This window comes from Anomaloglossus baeobatrachus, chromosome 12, assembly GCF_048569485.1.
Source record: "Anomaloglossus baeobatrachus isolate aAnoBae1 chromosome 12, aAnoBae1.hap1, whole genome shotgun sequence".
Lineage (NCBI taxonomy): Eukaryota > Metazoa > Chordata > Amphibia > Anura > Aromobatidae > Anomaloglossus > Anomaloglossus baeobatrachus.
In genome coordinates, this window is record NC_134364.1 from 111562507 (window position 1) to 111586959 (window position 24453).

The window sequence follows — 24453 nt, forward strand, 5'->3', positions numbered from 1 at the left end:
TGAACGAAAACTCCATATCTGCCTCAAAAACCTCCTAAAAAAACCTCATAGCTTTGTTATTCATATAAGAAGATTTTTTTAGGGGTTTTTTCCTTAAACAACGTGTTTTTCAGGGTTGAAGTGAAGGCTCTTTGAAATAAGAGAGGAAAAATAAACAAAATGGTAACTGGGTGTCAGGGAAAAGGATTAATAGGGAAACTGCATGGTTTTTTTTATACTATAGACATTTTTTTCCTCATGGAGGTTGAATTACATTAAATATTTTATTTTTTTGCTTTTTATTGTGATATTATGAAAGAACACAAAGCAATAAAGTTTTCCTGTGGAAAAAAAAAAAAAGATTCATCGGAGGATTTTGGGATTCGTAGTTTATGGCTCTTACTACACACAGCCGGTGAGTGCGCAGAAAAACTTCAAGTCCCGTGATCCACCGGGAGTCGCGCATCAGCCAATCAGGATGGAGAACTGGTAAAAGAGCCTTTGTCCGGCGAAGTAAAGGCTGCACGCATGCGCAGACTGAACCGGGGCAGGTAAGAGGCAGCGCAGGAGCCGGGAGATGACAGTGCGTGCAGGACAGGGGTGGTGATAGGAGGTGGCACTGCAAGGAGCTGCATGATCCGGTGCATAGGATGGTGTAATGGTGTGGAACTACAAGTCCCACACTGCTGCACATGTGTGTACATGGCAGGGTCCGCTCTGTGCATAGATCTAGTGCCCCAGATCGCAGGACACGAGTTGTTTGCACTTTGCATCATCATAATGGCAAAAAAAAAATGAAAAATATGGACCTAACATAATTCAGCTGGTAAAAAATAAAAAACAAGCGCTGTAAGCGACTTATTGGGTCTTTTTGCCAAGTTTTTGGAGCAGAAACTGAGCGTAAAGTCTCCAAATCCTCCTGAAAAAGCTGAAAACTCCTCAAAAATGTGGGGTTTCTGTTCCAAAACTCCTAAAAAGAATAAAAGGGTGTGTTCCTATTCATTTGTATTGCTATTGTTCAAAATTGCTTCAGAAAGAGAAAAACAACCCCCCAAAAAGAAGTGTTTCTCCTTAATGTTGTTAAGGGATTGTGTTTCGCTGTAATAGTGTTGTCAGGAGATAGAGCGTATCACTGTAATGGTGTTGTCAAGGGATCTATCGTTTCGCAGTAATCTGCTGTCAAGGGATCGGGCGCTTCGTCCTAATCTTGATGTCAAGATCGAGCGTCTTGCTGTAACCATGCTGTCAAGGGATTGAGCGCCTCACAGTAATCCTGTAGTCAAGTGATCAGGCACTTTGACTTAATCATGTGGTCAAGAGATTGAGTGTTTTGCAGTAATCCTGCTGTCAAGGGATCGGGCGCTTCATCGTAATCATGCTGTCAGGTGATCGAGCATTTTGCTGTAATCGTTCTATCAAGGAGTCAAGTGTTTTGCTGTAATTGTGTTGTCAAGGGATCAAGTGTTTCATCATAATTGTGCTGCAAGGGATTGGGCGTTTCGTTTTAATCTTGATGTCAAGGGATCTGGCATTTAGTCATAATCATGCTGTCAAGGGATCAAGCGTTTTGCAGTAATCCTGTTGCCAAGGGATCAGGTGATTTGTCGTAATCGTGCTGTCAAGGGATTGATTGTTTCATTGTAATAGTATTGTGAAGGAATCGAATATTTCACCGTAATCTTTTTGTCACGGGATCAAGTGTTTTGCAGTAATCCTGATGTCAAGGGATAGTGCTGTGAGGGGAGGGTCAAGTGTTTTGCTGTAATTGTGCTATCAATGGATCGAGTGTTTCACCATAATTGTGCTGTTAAGGGATCAAGTGTTTCACCATAATCGTGCTGTCAAGGGATCAAGTGTTTCACCATAATCGTGCTGTCAAGGGATCAAGTGTTTCGCCGTAATTGTGCTGTCAAGGGATCGAGTGTTTCACCATAATTGTGCTGTCAAGGGATCGAGTGTTTCACTATAATCATGCTGTTAAGGGATCAAGTGTTTCACCATAATCGTGCTGTCAAGGCATCGAGTGTTTCACCATATTTGTGCTGTCAAGGGATAGAGTGTTTCATCATAATTGTGCTGTCAAGGGATTGAGTGTTTCACTATAATCGTGCTGTCAAGGGATCGAGTGTTTCACCATAATCGTGCTGTCAAGGGATCAAGTGTTTCGCCGTAATTGTGCTGTCAAGGGATCGAGTGTTTTACCATAAATGTGCTGTCGAGATTGGGCGTTTTGTCCTAACCTTGCTGTCAATGGATCTGGAATTTCTTCATAATCATGCTGTCGAGGGATCTAGTGTGTCACTGTAATCGTACTGTCTAGTGATCACAGGAACATCTCGTATTGAGGGAGCAGTACCGAGTATTCAGTGGAGATGCATAATTGCAGTATTCACATTGGGCAGAAGATGGCAGTAACTTCACATTTTACCATAAAAATTTACATGCATGTGGATTTTAGAAAAAGCTCAGGGAGCTCAGAGAGGAGACCCAAAGTGTTCCCCTGATGACATCCTGGAGTGAACCATTCCCATTTTCTGTGGCTCACATATTGATTAGTCGCGGCCGGAGCAGATATTCGCTTTCGGAGCACCACCGAGCTCATTTTGATGACTTATCTTAAGGGTGTGATTCATGGCAGCCCCTTTAAGAAGGATAGTCCCCACAGGATGTCCTGGGGGCTATTCTACATTTAGAAGCCTTTGTATAAACTAGGGAGCTACATGCCAAAAATTGCCAGCATAGCTGTCGGTAATGGAGACAGTTCAGTCCTGCCCAACACCGGAGGGGCCAGTTTGTGGGTAAGCTGTAACATAAATCTTACCCCGAATCAGTAATTTGCCAGTGGTCGTAAAGTGCTTGTCTGATGTCTCCTAATGGGTCCTGTTTTCACACTCGACCATTGACCTTTGAAACTGGACCAGCTACAAAAATTTAAAGGGGGTTATTACCATCTTCACTTTTGGGGATCATCGGATAGAGCTTGTAAAAACAAGCACTTTTGCAATTTACTGCTTTTTAAAATTTCTAGCCGTTTTTGAGATATTAACACTTTTTTTTTGTTGTTTACAACTCGTTGCTTAGGAGACCGACCACCTATGCAGTTTATGTTGCGCTGAAGCTGTCTGAGTTTAGGAGGTAAAAATGTGCAGCACAGATCTCAACTAGCTACATACCAACGCACACAACAAGCCTCAGTTGAAAAACAGCTCATAAATAGTGCACGTTTGGCCATACTGATAGAGAGCAGCGGTGGTCGGTCTCCTAGGCAACCAGCTGTAAACAAATGAAAAGTGTTAATATCTCAAGAACGGCTGCAAATTTGAATACACAGTAAATTGCAAAAGTGCTTGTTTTTTCAAGCTCTATCTTAACAGCGTCCATTTATAAAGATGGGAATAGCCCTTTAAATGAGGTACCAGCAGCACATCTTGAGGCACCTGCTGTAGTTTTGAATGAAATTGATTTCCTGCTCTTTTGCAGGGATATAATCATGGACCAAGATGGGACACCTGAATGCAAAACTGAAGATCAAGCAAGTGTACCCGTGGACGGAGCAGAGTCTGACCCCATCACAAGTAAGTAACATGCGGGACATTGGTTCTTGATTGTCCATAATCTTATTCTGAAGATTCTTTAAGAGGTCTTACCCATAACTATGTAATTGTGTTAATTGGTCTAAAAGTCGCTGTTCTCCTGAATCCGGGGTTGTTTTTGTTTTGTTCCTACGCCTCTCCATTCCTGAGATATAGTCCTCTATTCCTTGTATATAACACTATTCTTTTTTGCCAAATGGGCGTGTCATCAACTTGTCCATGTGGGGTTTTCTTTATGAACAAGCCCAGTTGGGTAGTAACTAAATTTACACAGGCAATGGGGGCCTTTATTACTGCAAGGTAGTGGTCATGCCCCTATAATTGCACGAGATGTAAGGGGTTAATGTTACGTGTGGAATAAGATTCCACTCGTAACATGCAGGCACACATGTCAGCTGTTGAAAACAGCTGATATGTGTGCCGATCAACGCCGCCTGGCAGTAGGGGGCGGGGCTTAACGGGACACGCTCCATGACGGATATATCCGTCCATGGTCGTGAAGGGGTTAATATAGATGAGCCACCCCCCTAGTGTTCAAGTTCGGTTCGGTTCGTCAAACCCCTTCGAACCCCATTGAAAACAATGGGAGACAAACACATAAAAACACATTATACATGTACACATACAGTTAATAAACATTGCCATTACACTTACAGGTCCCCGCAACGCGTCCTGCACTCTGTCTCCCGCCGCTTTTCCTTCCGATAATGGCTACATCCTCCCGGTAACCAGCACTGATGATAGGACCTTCCGTGATGTCAAAATAGCATGTGACCAGTCACGTGTCTAATATTTCATTGGCTACAGACTAGTCACTTGGCTATGACGTCATGCTAGGTCCTGTCAGTGCATCTCTCCGGTACGCGGTACACGTTTGTGTATCTCCGTGTACCGGCGAGATGCTCTGGCACATGGTCGGCTTCCCCGTTCCTGCATGTGGGCGCTCTTTACAGAGTCAGCCCAAATGCAGGGACTGGCTGCCACAGCCGGTGAATTGCGGCACCGGGAATCACGTGATCGGAGCACCGTTGCTATAGTAACCGTCTGTCAGCGATGACGTCACCGCTTACAGCCCGCAGCCTCTGCTCACTCATTGAGTGGTTAGACTGCACGGGGAGCAGCAGCGTCTTCCTCCCATGCAGTGCTGTTTGATGTAGCAGAGCTGCATGGGTTGAAGGAAAGAAGACAGACCAGGATCGTGGAGGGATGAGAGGGAGTAATAAACATGGAGTCTCTAATGTGTCTGTGTATTTATTTCTATTAAAGTATTTTTTCTCTGTGTGGTGTCTTTTTTTTAACCCTTTATTGGAGATTCTTAATGGCCGGGTCAAACTTGCCTGACATTAAGAATCTCTGCCTTAATACTAGCTAGTAAAACAAAGCTAGTATTAACTCATTATTACCCAGTAAGCCACCGTCGCCAGGGCAGCTGGAAGAGTTGGATACAACTATGAAAGTGCCATTTTCTGGGGCGGCTGCGGATTGCAATTCGCAGCAGAGGGGCCCAGAAAGCTCGGGCCAACCTTGTGCTGCGGATTCCAATCCCCAGCTGCCTAGTTGTACCTGGCTGGACACAAAAATGGGGCGAAGCCCATGCCGATTTTTTTTTGGAGGCAGAGGGAAAAGCGCGGGCACGAGATTATGGGCGGGTACTTGCTGATGACAATCACAGCGCCGCCCATAATCTCACGCCTGCGCAATCACATCACCAGCGGTCACACTGCACAGTGCTCACTCCCGCGGGAGTGGCACTGGGCATACGCGAGACCTTGGGAGCACTGGGCGGCGTCCTCAGTTATGGAAATGAGCGATGGGGGCCGGCGTAAAGCGGCAGGAGTGTGACTAACGGATGTAAGAGAGCCCGCCCCCGTGACCATAAAAAAAGATTAGCATACAAAAAGGTTAGACTTTATAAAGTATTTATTTTGGTCTCAAAGGGGGCACAATAGCAACAGGAACCTTTCCAGAATGCAGCCCAGGAGCTGCAGAGGGGGAATCTTTCAGGTTTATTGCAAAATTTCTGCTGACAGGTTCCCTTTAACATCTCGGTGCATTGTCTGTACTGCACTGAATAAATCACCGTGAGCACTCAGCTGGATTACTTCATTCATTTATTGCTGTGCGGCCAGGGCAGGGCCGATATCCGAGGCTGAAGCACGGTGAAGTCAGGCGTGGGTGAGCTGGATCTTTATACAAGGATGTACTACCGTATTTTTCGGACTATAAGACACATCGGACCATAAGACGCACCCTGGTTTTAGAGGAGGAGAATAGGAAAATAAAATTTTAAGCAAAAAATGTGGTCATGACACACTTATGGGGCGAGGATCTGCTGCTGACACTGTTATGGGGTAATGTCCTGCTCATATACTCCCCAGCCTGCTCATATACTCCCCAGCCTCCCCATGCTGCTCATATACTCCCCATGCTGCTCATATACTCCCCATGCTGCTCATATACTTCCCAGCCTGCTCATATACTCCCCAGCCTGCTCATATACTCCCCAGCCTGCTCATATACTCCCCAGCCTGCTCATATACTGCCCATGCTGCTCATATACTCCCCATGCTGCTCATATACTCCCCAGCCTGCTCTTATACTGCCCATGCTGCTCATATACTCCCCATGCTGCTCATATACTCCCCATGCTGCTCATATACTCCCCATGCTGCTCATATACTCCCCATGCTGCTCATATACTCCCCATGCTGCTGATATACTCCCTATCCTGCTATATACTCCCCATGCTGCTCATATACTCCCCATGCTGCTCATATACTCCCCATGCTGCTCTTATACTCCCCAGCCTGCTCATATACTCCCCATGCTGCTCATATACTCCCCATGCTGCTCATATACTCCCCATGCTGCTCATATACTCCCCATGCTGCTCATATACTCCCCATGCTGCTCATATACTCCCCAGCCTGCTCATATACTCCCCATGCTGCTCATGTACTCCCCAGCCTGCTCATGTACTCCCCATGCTGCTCATATACTCCCCATGCTGCTCATATACTCCCCATGCTGCTCATATACTCCCCATGCTGCTCATATACTCCCCATGCTGCTCATATACTCCCCATGCTGCTCATATACTCCCCAGCCTGCTCATATACTCCCCAGCCTGCTCATATACTCCCCATGCTGCTCATATACTCCCCAGCCTGCTCATATACTCCCCAGCCTGCTCATATACTCCCCAGCCTGCTCATATACTCCCCATGCTGCTCATATACTCCCCATGCTGCTCATATACTCCCCAGCCTGCTCATATACTCCCCAACCTGCTCATATACTCCCCAGCCTACTCATATACTCCCCATGCTGCTCATATACTCCCCATGCTGCTCATATACTCCCCATGCTGCTCATATACTCCCCATGCTGCTCATAATATACCCCTATCCTGCTCATATACCCCCATCATCCTGGTATACGGCCCGCATCCTGTGGCACATAAAAAAAAAATAAACGTTCATACTCACCTCACTCCCTGCAGCATCGCTCCTCTTAGCGTCTATGTCAGCGGCAGCGCCGCTGTGTGGAGCCGTCCCCGTTCCCCTGCAGCATCGCGATGTCCTGGACACGTCATTGCTGTGCACGCCGCTAGTCTCCACGCAAGTCAGCTGACCGGAGGAGATCGTGATGCTCCAGGGGAACGGTGAGTAATGTGTACTGATTCACTGCCCCCCGCACTGATGATGATGTGCAGGGGGCAGTGAATACAGCCGCACATGATCACTCCAGGCTGTAGTTGCCAGGGGTGATCATGCAGGCCGGCTGTTTATCCCTCGCCTATCACCCCGCCCACCTGTCAGCTCCGGCTTCAGCACTGAGAGATGATGGGCGGGAGGATGGGCGTGCATATTAAATGAGCGGGTCCACGTGGTCACGGCAGGCTGATACAGCCTGCTCGTGCCCCCGATGACCCACTCCACCGCAACACCCTCATTCCCCGCAGCCACAGTCAGACTATAAGACGCACCCCCCACTTTCCCCCAACATTTGGGGGGGAAAAAGTGCGTCTTATGGTCCGAAAAATACGGTAATTCGTCAAGAGAGGGACACACTTTTTTGGGGTCTTTTTCCATTTTGACCAAAAGATTAGGGTACTAAAAAAAAGGACACCCCTGAGAATTTCCTTAATATGACAGGTTTCCTACACCAGACAAGTCCTTTACATATTGTTTTACAGCCGATGAGATTAGATGTATAGTTTTCTTTCGTAGTACACGACGCATTGAAAGACCTCATTGCCATCTAGTGGTCACTACCCAGAATCGCTGCTACAAAGCATTGATTAGGCTGTGAAAGTGTAGAACATGCCAGTCATAGGTCTTTATTCCGCTGCTTGTGTCTTTGGTTTCCTTTTTAGGCTGTATAGTGGAATTAATCGAAATGAGAACCTTAGGCTGTGTTCACATCTGCTGGTTCCATGTCTGATAGGAAGCATCGTGCTATTCCTCAGAGGTCCGTGGTGTTCGTCACACACCTGCTCCAGCACTTCATCATGGTATATAATGGAAATTGCAATGCAAATGTGAATGCAGTCTTAAAGACGACCAACCACCAGGATTTTCCTATATATACTAAAGCCAGTGCTGTACTGGGGCTATCATATGGATTCTATACATACCTTTAGTTGTGAGATCGGATGTATACTTTCTGAAATACAGGCAAGTAAAGTTTGTGAATTGCACTGATAGCAGCTACAGAATATCTAATAGGTTGGTTGGGTGTTGCTAGTTATTCCGCCACTTTCTATCCTTCCTCCCCCCTGTCTCTGTTATTACAGGGGGAGGAGGGAGGGAGGAAGGACAGACAGGGGCGGGAATACCTAGGAAAACCCAACCCTCCAATTAGCTATTCTGTAGCTGCTATCAATCAAATAACAGTGCATTTCACAAACTTTACTTGCCTGTTTTTCAGAAATTATATATCTAATCTCACAACTAAAGGTGTATATATAGAATCAACATGATAGTGCCAGTATGGCACTGTATTTAGTTGATATAAGAAAATATTGATGGTTTGTCCTCTTTAAAGAGTAACTAAACTTTTTTTTACATTGTTAATTTGCCTTATGTATAGTTATGAATCTTTGTAATATACTCCATTACCTTATTTTGCTTCCTGACCTTTAAAACACCAAGCTGAAAGTGCTGATTTGACTGCTTAGTTCATGCTCTTTTAGAAGTGTCTTTGAACTGCTGCTCTAGCAAGATACCCTACTCAAACACTTCCCTATCTAAGCATGGGGAAGGGAAGCAGTGAAGCTCATGCAGGGAGTGTGTTTGTGAATAGTGAGTACAGATTCTTGTTAGAGCTGCAGTTCAAAGCAGCTACTAAAGGAGCATGAACTATGCAGTTAAAACAGCACTTTTGTTACGGTGAATCTTCCTATTCCGAAGTAAATAATCAAATTTTAGCCACCAATCACATGAAATTTGCAGGTGTTCTTTTTCCTTTTTCTTTGTGTTTTAAAGCACTTTGTAATATACTCCATTAACTTATTTTGCTTCCTGTCCTTTCAAATGCCAAGCTGAAAGTGTTACTTTAACTGCCTAGTTCATGCTCTTTTAGAATCTGCTTTGAATTGCTGCTCTATCAAAATGCCCTACTTAAACATTTCCCTATCTCAGCATGGAAGGGAAGCAGTGATGCTCATGCAGGGAGTGTGTTTGTAAATAGTGAGTACAGATTATTGCTAGAGCTGCAGTTCAAAGCAGCTACTAAAGGAGCATGAACTAGGCAGTTAAAACAGCACTTTCATTTTGGTGAATCTGCCTATTTCGAAGTTAAATAATTAACTTTTAGCCACCAAATGCAGGAATCTATGATATATTTTTTGTTCTTTTTGCAGCTTTGTGTTTTCAAGCACTTCTCATGCATCGAAACCATTAAAATTCATATTTTTGAAGAGTTACATTTAGTTTTTTCAATGCTGTCCTTAATATACACATCTATATATATAGTATTGAGAATAATGCAGAGTACTTGAGAGGAGGTTTTTCCTGGCCATTCAGATGAGGGTCCCCATAAAAGACAGGGCGATAATAATTTTAGTCAGTCAGGAAGAGCCACTTGATTCTCCTATCAAGAAAACAGTGTCCTCATCTCAAAAGTGGTGGAACACCAAATAATTGGCCAGAAGGCTGCGAAAGTACCGAAATCGAAGAAGAAGGCTCTGTGGATCGGTATCACCGGTGCGGTGAACGCCGTGGGCCCGCACGTGCGCAGTGTAGATGTCTGTAAGAAGAGATATCATGATATTAAAAGACGTGAAGAAAAAAATGGGGGAAGCCGAAAAACAGAAGGAGATAAATGGGAAGGAACCAGCAGGGGATGTGGAACTCACCGACTACGAGGAGGAACTGAGAAACATCATGAGCTCGGAAGTGACCGACGGTGTCAGGATCAAGGGATACATAGATACCGGCCTTTCTTCAGGTAATACATCATGTTGTTTTATTTAATCCCTTTAAATTGGTATTCTCATCCTATTAAGTGTTGCCTTGTACGGAATAACTTTTATTATTGGTGTGGGTCTGAAAGCTGGGACACCCCTAAAATCTTAGCAGGTACATCATCAGCTTATAAGATGGCAATACCCATTTGATTTCATTTTCTAACCAGAATTGGTTGTAATACCCCTCCTAACCACATGGTGCGCTGTTACGAAATCCATGAGCTACACAGATCTGACTATATTGTAATGGTCCCAATTTTGGTACAAGAAAGTTTTCACGTTTGAGGAAATTAGATTAAAGTCTATAAAGTGTAATCATCATTTTAATTTTTTTGTTCAATAAATCAATACTAATCATGAAAATAAGAAGCGCTGTAAAATATGTGGGCATCGCCCTTCCTGAAATCCTTTTTTATGCTCTCAGTTTTTATACAGTACAGACCAAAAGTTTGGACACACCTTCTCATTCAAAGAGTTTTCTTTATTTTCATAACTCTGAAAATTGTAGATTCACATTGAAGACATCAAAACTAGGAATTACCACATGTGGAATGAAATACTTAACAAAAAAGTGTGAAATAACTTAAAATATGTCTTATATTCTAGGTTCTTCAAAGTAGCCACCTTTTGCTTTGATTACTGCTTTGCACACTCTTGGCATTCTCTTGATGAGCTTCAAGAGGTAGTCACCGGAAATGGTCTTCCCACAGTCTTGAAGGAGTTCCCAGAGATGCTTAGCACTTGTTGGCCCTTTTGCCTTCACTCTGCGGTCCAGCTCACCCCAAACCATCTCGATTGGGTTCAGGTCTGGTGACTGTGGAGGCCAGGTCATCTGGTGTAGCACCCCATAACTCTCCTTCTTAGTCAAATAGCCCTTACACAGCCTGGAGGTGTGTTTGGGGTCATTGTCCTGTTGAAAAATAAATAATGGTCCAACTAAACACAAACCGGATGGAATAGCACGCCGCTGCAAGATGCTGTGGTAGCCATGCTGGTTTAGTATGCCTTCAAGTTTGAATAAATCCCCAACAGTGTCACCAGCAAAGCCCCCCCACACCATCACACCTCCTCCTCCATGCTTCACAGTGGGAACCAGGCATGTAGAGTCCATCCGTTCACCTTTTCTACAAAGACATGGTGGTTAGATCCAAAGATCTCAAATTTGGACTCATCAGCCCAAAGCACAGATTTCCACTGGTCTAATGTCCATTCCTTGTGTTCTTTAGCCCAAACACGTCTCTTCTGCTTGTTGTCTGTCCTTAGCAGGGGTTTCCTAGCAGCTATGTTATCATGAAGGCCTGCTGCACAAAGTCTCCTCTTAATAGTTGTTCTAGGGATGAGAAGGTGTGCCCAAACTTTTGGTCTGTACTGTATGAAGTAGTTGGCCATCTTTTTGGGAAAACTACCGCACTTCACCAAAGGAATATCCATTACTTATACCTTAAACCCCCTTCTGTACTAGCAGTATCGCTCCAGTGGGCATCGTCCTTTCTGACATCCTTTTTTAAACTCTCAGTTGGCATATAAAGTAGTTCGCCAAGTTTTATGGAAAACCACCAAAGAAATAATCAGTACTTATACTTTGACTCCTTTGCTGCTCTCTCGGCATCACTCCAGTTGGCATCACCCTTCCTGACATCCTTTTAGATCTCTCAGTTGGCTTATGAAGTATCCATTAATAGCATAAAGCCTAGGAGTATTTGGTCTGGAATTGAGTTTTCCCTTTTGTTCTTTTTCTTCAGAAATGTTTCAGGACCTGATGGGCTTTGGGGCATCTCCTGAGCACACAGCCGACAGTGACTTTGGATCCACATCTTCTGGTAATTACAATCATTGGGATTTTCTTAGGAGTTACTCGTGGAACCGTCAATACTAAGTTCTCATTTTCTCGAATTCCTAGATGAGAATCAGGAAATTCTTGTGACCAAAGCGGATCCTCAAGATGTAGAAGAAATCTCAGGAGTGGAGAACGTTTACCGGCAGGGAATGTTACTGGATAAATCTGATTCCGACAATGAAGACTGTGAAAAGTCATAAAGCCTGAAGAATGTTCACATTGTCAAGGAAAAGAGCTGCAAGAACTAGGCAGTAGTATACAATGCTTACATGCTGAGGTGGTGGCCATGAATCATATGTTAGACCTTTTAGCTATCAACCAAGAGAAAGAGCGGGAAGAAACTGCACGACATTGAGAAGTAACAGCCCAATATCGGGCAATGAAGCTCAAACTTCTCATGGAAGCCAATGAAATTTCAGCCAAAAGGCTTTCAATGGAGTCTTCCTCCGAGACAAAATCTCACCATCATAATCTGACTCTTAAGACGGGAGAAGGTGGACCGAGCAACCTGCGAAGAAGTACCTTACGTACAAGAGGAGGGTCTTCTGCTTCACAATGTCGAAAAGGGGGAAAATTATAAAAAATGTGACATTTCAAGGGTCGAGGGTATTATGCTTAATATTAGTATTGTATTTTTTCCCAACTGACTTGTATACCTGTTCCTTCAACTGAATGGCCAGTGTCTTATCCTGAATTTATAGAAAAATATATCTGTTGTAGCTGCTCTGTTTTCTGCCATTTTATTATATCATACCTAGTATTTATCTGTTTAGGTAAACCCAAGGTAACACAAAAAGGTTGAGTATTACTAAATGTGAGGACAAGATAAGAAAGGACATGCAGGGATGACAACAAGAAAACCGTAATATTTAAAGGGAACCTGTAATGTAATTTTTTTCTATATTAAACCGCCCCTAATTTGTTTTAAATTATACATTGTTTAAAAAAGGTTTAAAAAAAACAAAATCCATTAATTTATCTTAAAAAAGACTTTATATGCTTAGGTGAATGAAGTATGAAGTACATACCTTAGGTTTCAGTCATATGGGCGGTGCTTTTCCTAGGTTCAGTCACTGTCACTCAAGTTCAGGCACGATTTTTCTTTGAACTTGCTCACGCCCCACCACCAATTCTCCTCTGCTGAGCTCTGCCCATTATGGTCACATGGTTGTGACATCACCACAGGTCTTTACCACCACTTGTCATCTGCTGATCACCATAGGTCCTTCACCAGCACTTGTCTGCTGAGCTCTACAAATTATGGTCACATTATCGTGACATCACCACAGGTCTTCACCACCACTTCTCCTCTGCTGATCACCGTCGTGAGACAGGTTAGTTTTACCCTACTGATGATGTGTTGTCGCAATAGCAATCCTGCTCAGTACGAGAGGAACCGCAGGTTCAGACATTTGGTGCGTGTGCTTGGCTGAGGAGCCAATGGGGCGAAGCTACCATCTGTTGGATTATGACTGAACGCCTCCAAGTCAGAATCCCCCCTAAACGGGACGTCACCTATAGGTCCTTCACCAACACTTCTCTGTTGAGCTCTGCCCATTATAGTCACATAGTCGTAACATCACCACAGGTCTTCACCACCACTTCTCCTCTGCTGAGAACCATAGGTCCTTCACCAACACTTCTCTGCTGAGCTCTACCCATTATGGTTAGATGGTCGTGACATCACCACAGGTCTTCACCACCACGTCTCCTATCCTCAGCAGAGGAGAAGTGGTGGTAAAGGACATGTGGTGATGTCACGACACGACCATGTCACTGTAATAGGTGGAGACCAGCAGAAAAATGGTGGTGAAAGACGTCGTAATGTCACGACCAAGTGACTGAATTGGTGGAGCTCAGCACAGAAGTGATGTTGAAGGACCTGTGGTGTAATCAATTTCAATTCTGGGAGCGTGACTAAGTTAGAAAAAAGAATCATGCCTGAACTTGAGTGACAGTGACAGGGCATTTTTTTGTTTTTGCAATTTTTACAATGCCCTTGAGGACTTTTTTAGATTCACTTCCTCTCATTTTCAGTAGTTTCATTACCAACAGAGCCAGGGTTACAATGACAGGTAACACCTCTGTATACAGGTGATAACACAGGATCCACCAATCACAATAGGCGATGTCACAGCTGACCCTGCTTCCTCCCCCTTTACAATGACCTTTTCACACGCTCATTAGATGCTTCAATGCAGGGGATTGGGTTAGAGTCTGTTCATTGTGGCTAATGTATGTGTGTTTTTTCCTGTAACAAGAGGAAGTTTGAGTCTGAAAAAGCCCCAGTGGTTAGTGTGAAAATTGCAAGATTTGGATTAGATTTAGATTAGATTGTGTAAAAAAAAAAAATGGCGAAAATAAAAAACAATAGCAATAACTTTCACTTAAGCAAATTGTGAGATAAAACTAGCACTCATTGTTTTGCTGACATCCAAAATCCAAAATTGATTTAGGCTATGTGCGCATGTTGCGGTTTTTCATGCGTTTACGCAGCATTTTAAACTGCAGAGTAAATGCACGCGTTCTGCGTCCCCAGCAAAGTCAATGAGAATTTAGCAAATTCCGTGCGCACGTTGCGTTTTAAACTGCAGCGTTTTCCATCCCAAATTTTTTTCCAAAATCGATGCGTTCTAAAAAGCAACATGTTACTTTTTTTTGTGCGTTTTGGATGCTTTTCCCATTCTGTCTATGGCAGAGCATGCATCCAGAACGCATCCAGAACGCATCCATTCTGCATCCATTCTGCAGCGTTTTGGCTGTGTTTTGAAACGCACATGCATTGACAAAACAATGCAGAATATTTTTTAAAGGCAGAACGCAACGTGCGCACATAACCTTAATGTGTCGGTCCAAAGGATGGACCTTCTTTAGACGGTGTGTGGCATACATGTAATATAAGGTAAGATGAGTTATTGGTCGACGAGTCTAAATTGTTTGGTCAATACTCTGTGTAATCATGACATTTATAGTGTCGAAACCGTGCATAACATTTTTAACTTGTTTTTTGTACTTTTGTCCTAACAGAACCCCTCTCGCCCGACGGACGTGAGTCACTATGCAACCATAAAGAAAGTAGAAGAGATAAGTCCAGTCGTACCCATCAAAAATTAAGGTGCCGCAAGTCCAGCAAACAAAAAACCACAGAGATACATTCAAGTAAAGAATCCACTTGCTGTAAGAAAACAGGTGAAGTCTTAGAGAACACGAGTTCTCCAGAAAACGAAGAAGAAAGTCAAATAGAAGACATTAAAGAAAGGAACATCGGCAAACCACGTCTTCGTAGATCAACTATCGAGTCGAAATATAAGAGTGAAAATAGTAACAAAGATTCCAAGGAGATCTCTAAATTTACTATCCCTTACACCCCCTACAAGGTGCAGAAAACCTATGTATGTACCGAATGTGGGAGAAGCTGTATCTCAAGTTCTCACCTCGTTATACATCAGAGGTCCCATACTGGAGAACGACCTTACTCCTGTAACGACTGCGGAAAAAGTTTTGCCCGAAAGTCTTCTCTGGTCATCCACGAAAGGATTCACACAGGAGAACGTCCATACAAGTGTACACATTGTCGGAAGAGTTTTACTAGCAGTGCCACTCTCTCCACCCACATACGAATCCACACCGGAGAGAGACCTTATGTCTGTTGGGAATGCGGGAAAAGTTTTACCAGTAACTCTTCTCTGTTTATACATAACAGGACGCATACGGGAGAGAAGCCATACATCTGCGTGGAATGCGGAAAGACTTTTTCATGCACATCCGCTCTCGTCATCCACAAGAGGTCTCACACGGGAGAGAAGCCATTCACCTGCGAAGAGTGCGGAAAATGTTTTGCTGATAACTCTCGACTTGTAAAACATAAAGCTGCTCATACAGGAGACTGGGCGTTTGTCTGCACTGTGTGCGGGAAAGGATTTACTTGCTACTCCAACCTCAATGTACATCAGAGGTCACATACGGGAGAGAGGCCGTATGCCTGTAACAAGTGCGATAAACGGTTTGCTCTCAATAGAGATCTTGTCCGCCATCAGACGACCCACACCGGTGAAAGACCCTACGCTTGTTCTGAGTGTGGCAAGTGTTTCACTCGTAAGGCTCACCTAACCACGCACGTTAAAATCCACTTACGTGTAAAAACAGTAAAGGTGGCTGAATGAGCTCAATTTTTCAACAAAATTTAGTAAACCTGCATAGATAGCCACATGGTCGTGACATCACCACAGGTCCTTCACCACTACTTCTCCTCTACTTATCAAATTCAAAATAGCTTTATTGATAGGACCAAATATATGTTGACATTGAAAAATCAAGTGGTAAAAATGGGGATAGGGGCCCGTCCAGGGTGGGGTATAGAGGCCCGTCCAGGGCGGGGTATAGAGGCCCGTCCAGGGCGGGGTATAGAGGCCCGTCCAGGGCGGGGTATAGAGGCCCGTCCAGGGTGGGGTATAGAGGCCCGTTCAGGGTGGGGTTTAGAGGCCCGTTCAGGGTGGGGTTTAGAGGCCCGTCCAGGGTGGGGTTTAGAGGCCCATCCAGGGTGGAGTTTAAAGGCCCATCCAGGGTGGGGTTTAGAGGCCCATCCAGGGTGGGGTTTAAAGGCCCATCCAGGGTGGGGTTTAGAGGCCCATCCAGGGTGGGGTTTAGCGGCCCATCTAGAGAGGGGTCTAGAGACCCATCCAGGGTTGGGAATAGAGGCCCATCCAGGGTGGGGAATGTAGGCTCCTCCAGGGTGGGTAATGGAGGCTCCTCCAGGGTGGGCGATGGAGGCTACTCCAGAGTGGGTGAAAAGGGCTCATCCAGAGTGTGGTATAGAAGTCCATGACATATCAGGCTCTTTTTAGCCTGTGACAGGTACTGACATATTGTGCTGCTTTTTCCCCTACCCCCAGTAGTATGGGCAGTTTCTCTTCTTCCATGGAGTTGAAGTCTGGGAAGAGATCAGACGGTTTCCTGAAGTGAGTGTCCCACACTGCAGAGTTTTTGAGGCACCTCAGTAAGAAGTAAGCCTCATCCTCCACGGCCTCCTGAGGGCACTGCTGGCACAGTCTGCTCTCTCGTATGAAGACAAGCAAAAATCTAAATCCGGTGCTTGTACCGGATTCAAGAACCAGCTTGAAGTAGTTCATATTAAAATATCCAAGTTTATTTAGGAAAGTTGCATATAAAAATACAGGACAGTCATGACTACCCCCTTGTAGCACTAGATGGTCAGTGGGGTCAGTCTGCTCTCTCTCGAGGCTTGTAGTTCTGTTGGTGTTGAACGGATTCAATGAATAGACTGTGGGCGCTCAGCCTGTCCTGGCACAGGATTTGTTTCTCTTTAGGGTTTGCTAGTTTCTCCAGATATGGGGCCAGCTTGTACTCCCTCTATAGGTTCTGGTATATCGTCAGTTTCTGTGATCTGTTTTTTATTCTTCCAGATGCTGAGATATTCCTCCTGTCCTTTGTGCACCATCTTCTAGAGTTTACTTTTGTCAGGCCATGTTGGTTGGTGGCTTGGTCAGGTCAGCTTTGGGTACTTTGTGTTGGAGAGCTTTGATCTCCAGGGTTTTCCTGGTATAGCCAGGCTTTGTGATGGTAGGAGCTGGGACTACTGCTTTGTAGATGAGCCTTTAATGACAGCACCTTCTTTTAGATCTTCTCTGGAGCTCCGCATTGGAGACGTGGTGGTGAAGGACCCGTGGTGATGTCCCAACCAAGTGAGCGGAGCTCAGCAGAGGAGAAGCCAAGTGACTATTTTTCGAGGCATTAGGCTGTGTGCCCATGATGAGCTTTAATCATGTTTTTGACTCTGGGTATTTTCACTGTCTCTAAAATGCAGCGTTTACAGTACCAGCGAGGTGGATATGATTATTAGAAATCTCATGCCCACTGTGCTTCTTTTTTTTTTGAGGTGCGTTTATCCAGTCTGCAGCATGTCAGTTTTTGTTGCAGGTGCACTGAGTTTTCGGTGTAGAATTCCCCATAGACTTGCATTGTATGCGGAAAATCCGCGAGTAAAAAAAAATCAGCGTAAACGCTTGCAAAATGCACATAATCCACATCACTTAATGTCAATACCAGAAAGTTTGAAAAATAAAGTAGCTTTTTTTTTTAAAGCATGATACACCAGAGACAAAAAATGCAGCTAAAAACACAATGTAACAACGCAAGTAAACTAAGGGGTACTTTGCACGTTGCGACATCGCTACTGCGATATCGTCGGGGTCAAATCGAAAGTGACGCACATCCGGCGCCGGTAAAGACAGCACAACGTGTAAAGCCTAGATGCGCCGATAAACGATCGCAAAAGCGTCGTAAATCGGTGATTTGTGTAGCGTCGGACATTTTCATAATGTCGCACCAATAGGAGATACGATGTTGTTCCTCGTTCCTGCGGCAGCACACATCGCTGTGTATGAAGCCGCAGGAGCGAGGAACATCTCCTTACCTGCCTCCACCGGCTATGCGGAAGGAAGGAGGTAGGCGGGATGTTTACATCCTGCTCATCTCCGCCCCTCCGCTTCTATTGACCGCCTGCCGTGTGACGTCGCTGTGATGCCGCACAACCCGCCCCCTTAGGAAGGAGGCGGGTCGCCGGCCAGAGCAACGTCGCAGGGCAGGTAAGTGCGTGTGAAGCTGCCGTAGTGATAATGTTCGCTACGGCAGCTATCACAAGATATCGCATGTGCGACGGGGGCGGGTACTATCGTGCTCGGCATCGCTAGCATCGGCTAGCGATGTCGCAACATGCAAAGTACCCCTAAGGTGAAGAAATTCCGCAGCGTCAAAAAGGCAACAAACACTGATTGTAGGAACGTAGCCTTACCAAAAGCCCTATAGTACAATGGTATATACATGGGTCTGAAAATCACATTCTTTATAACTACTGCATGACCTACCATGATGGATCACAGTACATATGACAAATAATATATGTTCTATGAAATTTACAACTATTGTCACCTTTCAGTTGTCATTAACTTGTCTCCATGATGCTGTGCATTATGATCATAAGATGTAAATTCCGTGTCTCCAAGTTGGGCGGTTTGAGGCTTTTTTTTTTTAGATTTATTCTTGATGCCAAAAAGCATGAACATATCACATGGGCCATCACATTTTGTGGCCAAAGCAGCTCCAATGTTGGCCAAAGAACTGAAGAAGATCCAGATCCCGCAGTTTTACTCCTTTCAATCGTGGACCTTTGCTATTTAGTGCTCTTATGTAGACTTTGATTTCTTCATGAAATCAGTAAATAACATTCATTAATGACTGCTCAAGTGGGAACTCATTCCTAACGATGGGCCTTTATGAATTCTTATGATGCCCTTCATTTGCGTTGACTTGTTCAGTAAAACGACAGTGAATGCATTAGGTTAACAGTTGTGTTACATTTCGGTACCCATAATTATCGAATGGTATTGTCACACTAGGTACGGGGAAGTACCAAGCGAATGGTGAAAGGGAAGGGAAGGGAAACCATATGTCTCAGGAAGGGGGAGATTGAGATCCATGACCAAGCCTACTGCTGGGCCATGGCTTCCTTCACCGTAATTATTGAACGGTATTATCACGCTAGATACGGGGAAGTACCAAGCAAACAGTGAACGGTAAGGGAAACCCTGTGTCTAAGAAAGGGGGAGATGGTGACCCCTGACTAACCCTACCACTGGGCCCTGGCTTCTCTCACCACCCTAGATATGTTCCGCACCTATGCGCCAAGCTGGATACCTGACTCTGAAGTAGGGAGTGGATGGGATGAGCACTTAGTCAACCCCACTAAGCTCTAAATAAGACACAGAAATAACAAACATGGGGAAAGTAAACAAATTATCTTCAGATGCCGTAGGGAAAGGAACTGCAACAACAACAAGATTTCTCCACAAGAACACAAGCCTTAAGGGTATTAGACCTTTCACCATTACAGAGTAATGGGAAATGTGCGTGTATAAAGACACCAAGGGAAGTGCTGATGGAAAACAGCTGAAAGGGTGAGGAACTCTGCAGGGTCCGAAAGAGATGAAAGCCAAGCAGAGGAGATACATAGGATACCGAATACACCAAGCAGGAATAATAGAAGGTTAGATAGCAGTTATGACAGCCAAACGCTGGGACCTTCTATAGCCGGACACCACAGGATTTTCTGTCACCCGTGACATACCCGTATGTTAAGTAGTGAGTCTTGGAATGATGACATTAGGCTCAAGCACAGAGATTTTGTTCCCTTTCCCCAACTTCTGCTTATCTAGGGTCTGTTGATAACCAAGATTTGTATGGACTCCTTGCTACCGCAACTTGACTTTGGCGTCCATCGCAGCTTTTCAAAAGTAAGATATCTTCTCAGTCTCGTGAAAATTCTGTGGTATCCATTATCCATAAATGGATGTTTTTTGGCTTTGGGTAACCCCTACTTTTTAGAAGCGACCCTTGACAACAAGCAACATCAATAATCTGTAGCAAGTATAGGTCCCCATACACATTAGATTAATATATTGGTAGAGTCAGGCAACATTCTATTGAGAGAGACAAGCATCCGGAATGTCCGATTTCGGACTGCCAAGTTTTCGTTCTCTAAGTGATAAGCTACCGCCAGAGATGAACAGGTGACCCCTACATATTGTATTAAAGTGGTATTCCCATATGATACATTTATGCCATATCTAATTGACACGCCTATGGTAGTTGCAAATCGCACAAATGGGAACCACATTTTTTTGGAACCAGGCCTGTAATGGTTTACTATCAGTGGAGACGTTACCCATACACATGAATGGTAACTCCACTGTCATTGAGTCCCTGTCATTAAGTTCATATCATGACTTAGATGTCACAGAATTAATATGGTTTCTCTGCTATTTTCAAAACTCCCATAGACGTCATGGAAAAAGAAAGCCTTCATTCATAGCGGCCCAAAACTGGACTTTTCTTTTGATGAGAATATCATACAGACATTTCTGGCATGTCCTGTAGAAATTTTTTAAGTTGAACTTTCGATGGTACCAAAGGTATGCTCAACAATGGGAGCTAGAAGACAGGAAATCCATTCAGCCATTAAAATAGCGCTACATAGTCTCTCTTGGGGTCAATAGTAAAGAAAACAAAAAAGAAAGGATATTGGTAACCCACCCTGGGGGAAGTAGTGTTATGGGCTGTTATGGGTTGCTGGGGTTGTTTTTCTAAGCTGCAGGTGAAAATGAGCAGCACAGACCAATGGTGATGATGCAGCAGAACTAAACTTGCTGGATGCCACATCCAAAATCAAGGACCCAAACAGCCAATTATGCTGTATGGTAGATGTACCGGCGAGGCCATAAGCACTAGGTGCAGCAGGAATGCGGTTGTACATAGGAATAGCAGAGAAGTATATACAATCTGGTAACATGGATAAAGAAAGTGGATCGGAACCGATCCAAGGACTCCTCTGCTTCTGTAATGTGATGTACCCGGAGATGCAGGGTGAGTGAGTTAGACTAAGGCGGGCTTTGCACGTTGCGACATCGCAAGCCGATGCTGCGATGTCGCACGTGATAGTCCCCGCCCCCGTCGCAGGTACAATATCTTCTGAAAGCTGGCGTAGCGAAAATTATCGCTACGCCGGCTTCACATGCACTCACCTGTCCTGCGACCGTCGCTCTGGCCAGCGACCCGCCTCCTTATTAAGGGGGCGGGTCGTACGGCGTCACTGCGACGTCACACGGCAGGCGGCCAATAGGAGCGGAGGGGCGGAGATGAGCAGGATGTAAACATCCCGCCCACCTCCTTCCTTCCGCATAACCTACGGAAGCCGTGGTGACGCCGGTAGGAGATGTTCCTCGCTCCTGTGGCTTCACACACAGCGATGTGTGCTGCCGCAGGAGCGAGGAATAACATCGGACCGTCGCGTCAGCGTAATTATGGATTACGCCGACGCTGCACCGATGATACGATTACGACGCTTTTGCGCTCGTTAATCGTATCATCTAGGCTTTACACACTGCGATGTCGCATGCGATGCCGGATGTGTGTCACTTTCAATTTGACCCCACTGACATCGCACCTGCGATGTCGCAACGTGCAAAGCCCGCCTAATGGTAGTGCTTAACCTTCTCAGGATCATTAAGAAACAAAAACAGTTTGGAGAAAAAATATAGGCACTCATCGATGCAAAGCACGTCTTTAGTAATTTTTTTTGTTATTGCAAACAACAATTCTGCTGCTCCTGTGGTTAACTGTATCCCTGATGAAAGATACCAGATTATTCAAATAAAGCTTCCAAAGGGCCACTCACCGATGCAAAACACTTCTGTATTTAATCTTCATATTACAAACTGCGGTGTAGGTGTGCGAGCAGCACCCGAACACCTACCCCGCAGCTTGTAATATGAAGATTCAATAAAGAAGTGTTTTGCATCAGGAAGTGACCCTTTGGTTGCTTACTCTGAACAATCTAGTATCTTTCATCAGGGGTACAGTTAACCACAGGAGCAGCAGAATTGTAGACTGCTATAACAAAAAAAATACTAAACAGACATCTTGAGAGCAGAAACAAGGGTGTAACCTGTCACAACAGAGCCTCCTAATTACTCATGCATCAATGGCTGCCTGAGCAAGCTTTAAAAAGCCTTCGGTGATTATATCAGAGATTCTTGCCAGGATACCAAAAAACTCATACTAACTTTCAGGCACAGTGGTTGACCACTGATGATTTATAAGAATGTTTAATTCTCTAGTTTACGGAAAGTTGCCAAGATTACCAGGCACCTCAGAGGTTTCGTAGGCAAAGAGTGGATGCTTGCAAACTGCCATACAACTTGCATTTGCTGGTCTGAACCTGACCCAGCTTTAGTGCAAATGCACTATGTTACTGCAAAAGTAAAGCGGCCTCTGCTAGTAGAATCAGAGTCATCGAGAGAACATCGCCTACCAGCAAGAAAAAAGTCGAGAAGCATAGTTGCATTTTTGAAGATTGAAAGTAAGGCAACCGCCCTATAGGCAAAATTGAAAAGAAGAGTGTGGCAAAATTCCTCCAGAACTGTCTCGTCTCCAGGGCCTGCTCCGGTGACGTCTGTCCAGGTCACTGGGCAGTGTTTGGAAGCCCCGCTGCTGCCGTCCGGTAAGTCCCTGCTGACATATTTTCCTAGCGGTTTTCTTGGTAAGCTGATCCTGCGTTATCAGTATCTTATGTTTTGTATTTATTTTTCTACAGCATGTCTTGTCCAGTCCTTATGTGTAAGGACCGACACCTGACTTAAGACTCCCCTGACGATTACCTTTGTAAGAAACGCGTTGGGAGAACGGGGACATCGGGACCTCAATCCTAATTAAGGGGTCCATTTGATAAGTCCATTAAAAGGACTACTGGGACGCCCAGGAGGATATGAGGATCTTTTTGTTTGGTAGTGGATGGATCGCCGTCTGATTGGGTGAGACTGTTCCATCCTTTCCTATCTCTAAAACACAGGGTTTTTGGACCTTCTTGGTACTGTGGCTGTCCAAGCCCTGCTGGTGAGCTGTCCTGGTGTGCGTATTGAACAGCTCAGCACACTAGTCTTGTTATCTACTCAGGTGCAGTCCTGGCCTTTTTGGAACCCCTATACATGCTAAAAGGGCATTGTTGTGTGCTTTTGGTTTTAAGATAACTTCTGTGAAGTAAGGATCTCCTGCTTCCTTTTAAAGGAATTTATTAAAGGTTATATTTTAATCATTTTTGTACCCCATTTTCTGCTGCTTTGCTATCTATGTTACCTTGAGTGCGGTACATTACCAGTGGCTATTTTTAATGGACTGCTGCCTACTATCGGCAGTGAACCCCTTGACCCTGCAGTAATTCCAGATTCCTGTTAAAGGGTTTCAGGGTACCTCAGGGTCCTGCTTAGTCGGTAGCTTGCAGTTACAAGAACAATGTGATAAACCGATAGTCATACCTTAATAAGAGCGCAGTCTTATTATACAGTCCGAGCTGTATAAATTGAAGTGATATTGGAACACAATGCACGATCTGGCCGGCGGATCTCACAACTCAAGCGGGCCAGCTGCATAGAACTACATGAAGCTGTCGTGATCAGATCGGGAGAGCTGCCATCCAGTCCGAGCATTTTATTCCGATGCACATCCGATTTATATAGCCGTCTGACTAAAGGTGACTCTAAAATTCATTGATAGAGGAGAATTATTATTATTATTTATTATTATAGCGCCATCAATTCCATGGCGCTTTACATGTGAAAGGGATATACATAATAGGGACGAGTACAATAATCATAAACAATACAAGGCACAGACTGGTACAGGAGGAGAGAGATCCCTGCCCGCGACCGCTCACAGTCTACAAGGGATGGGTGAGGATACAGTAGATGAGGGTAGGGTAGTAGGTAGGGTAGGGAGAATGGTAACTTATGATATAAGGAAATGTAATCTCTCTATGTCATGACAGTAGACAACCGTGGAAATATATAGAAAGGAAAAAAGATGAGTGGAGATAAGCAAGCGTGCTCATTGCTCACCACTGCTTGATCAAGCTTCGGGGGGCTCAGGTGCTTGGCTGACTATTGTGGGTGCTCGGATGTGTCGTCCTTAAAACAAGAACTCAAAGAGCTGGATCCTTTTACTGA

General features: G+C 44.7%; 1 protein-coding gene across 1 annotated transcript; it reads left to right on the forward strand.

Annotated features, from left to right (window-relative positions):
• The first annotated feature begins 492 nt into the window (after positions 1–492).
• Positions 493–19866, forward strand: LOC142257525 (uncharacterized). The gene is made up of 3 exons (XM_075329669.1): positions 493–530; positions 3460–3554; positions 14909–19866. The coding sequence occupies exons 1-3, from the start codon at positions 508–510 to the stop codon at positions 16042–16044; spliced, it is 1254 nt and encodes a 417-aa protein (XP_075185784.1). The 5' UTR covers positions 493–507; the 3' UTR covers positions 16045–19866.
• The last annotated feature ends 4587 nt before the right edge of the window (positions 19867–24453 follow it).

Bases quoted from the DNA above. Each gene is read 5' to 3' on its own strand.
- LOC142257525 (XM_075329669.1), top strand. From the start codon at position 508: ATGCGCAGACTGAACCGGGGCAG. The intron at 531-3,459 runs GTAAGAGGCAGC...GCTCTTTTGCAG, and splicing joins CGCAGACTGAACCGGGGCAG to GGATATAATCATGGACCAAG. The intron at 3,555-14,908 runs GTAAGTAACATG...TTGTCCTAACAG, and splicing joins AGAGTCTGACCCCATCACAA to AACCCCTCTCGCCCGACGGA.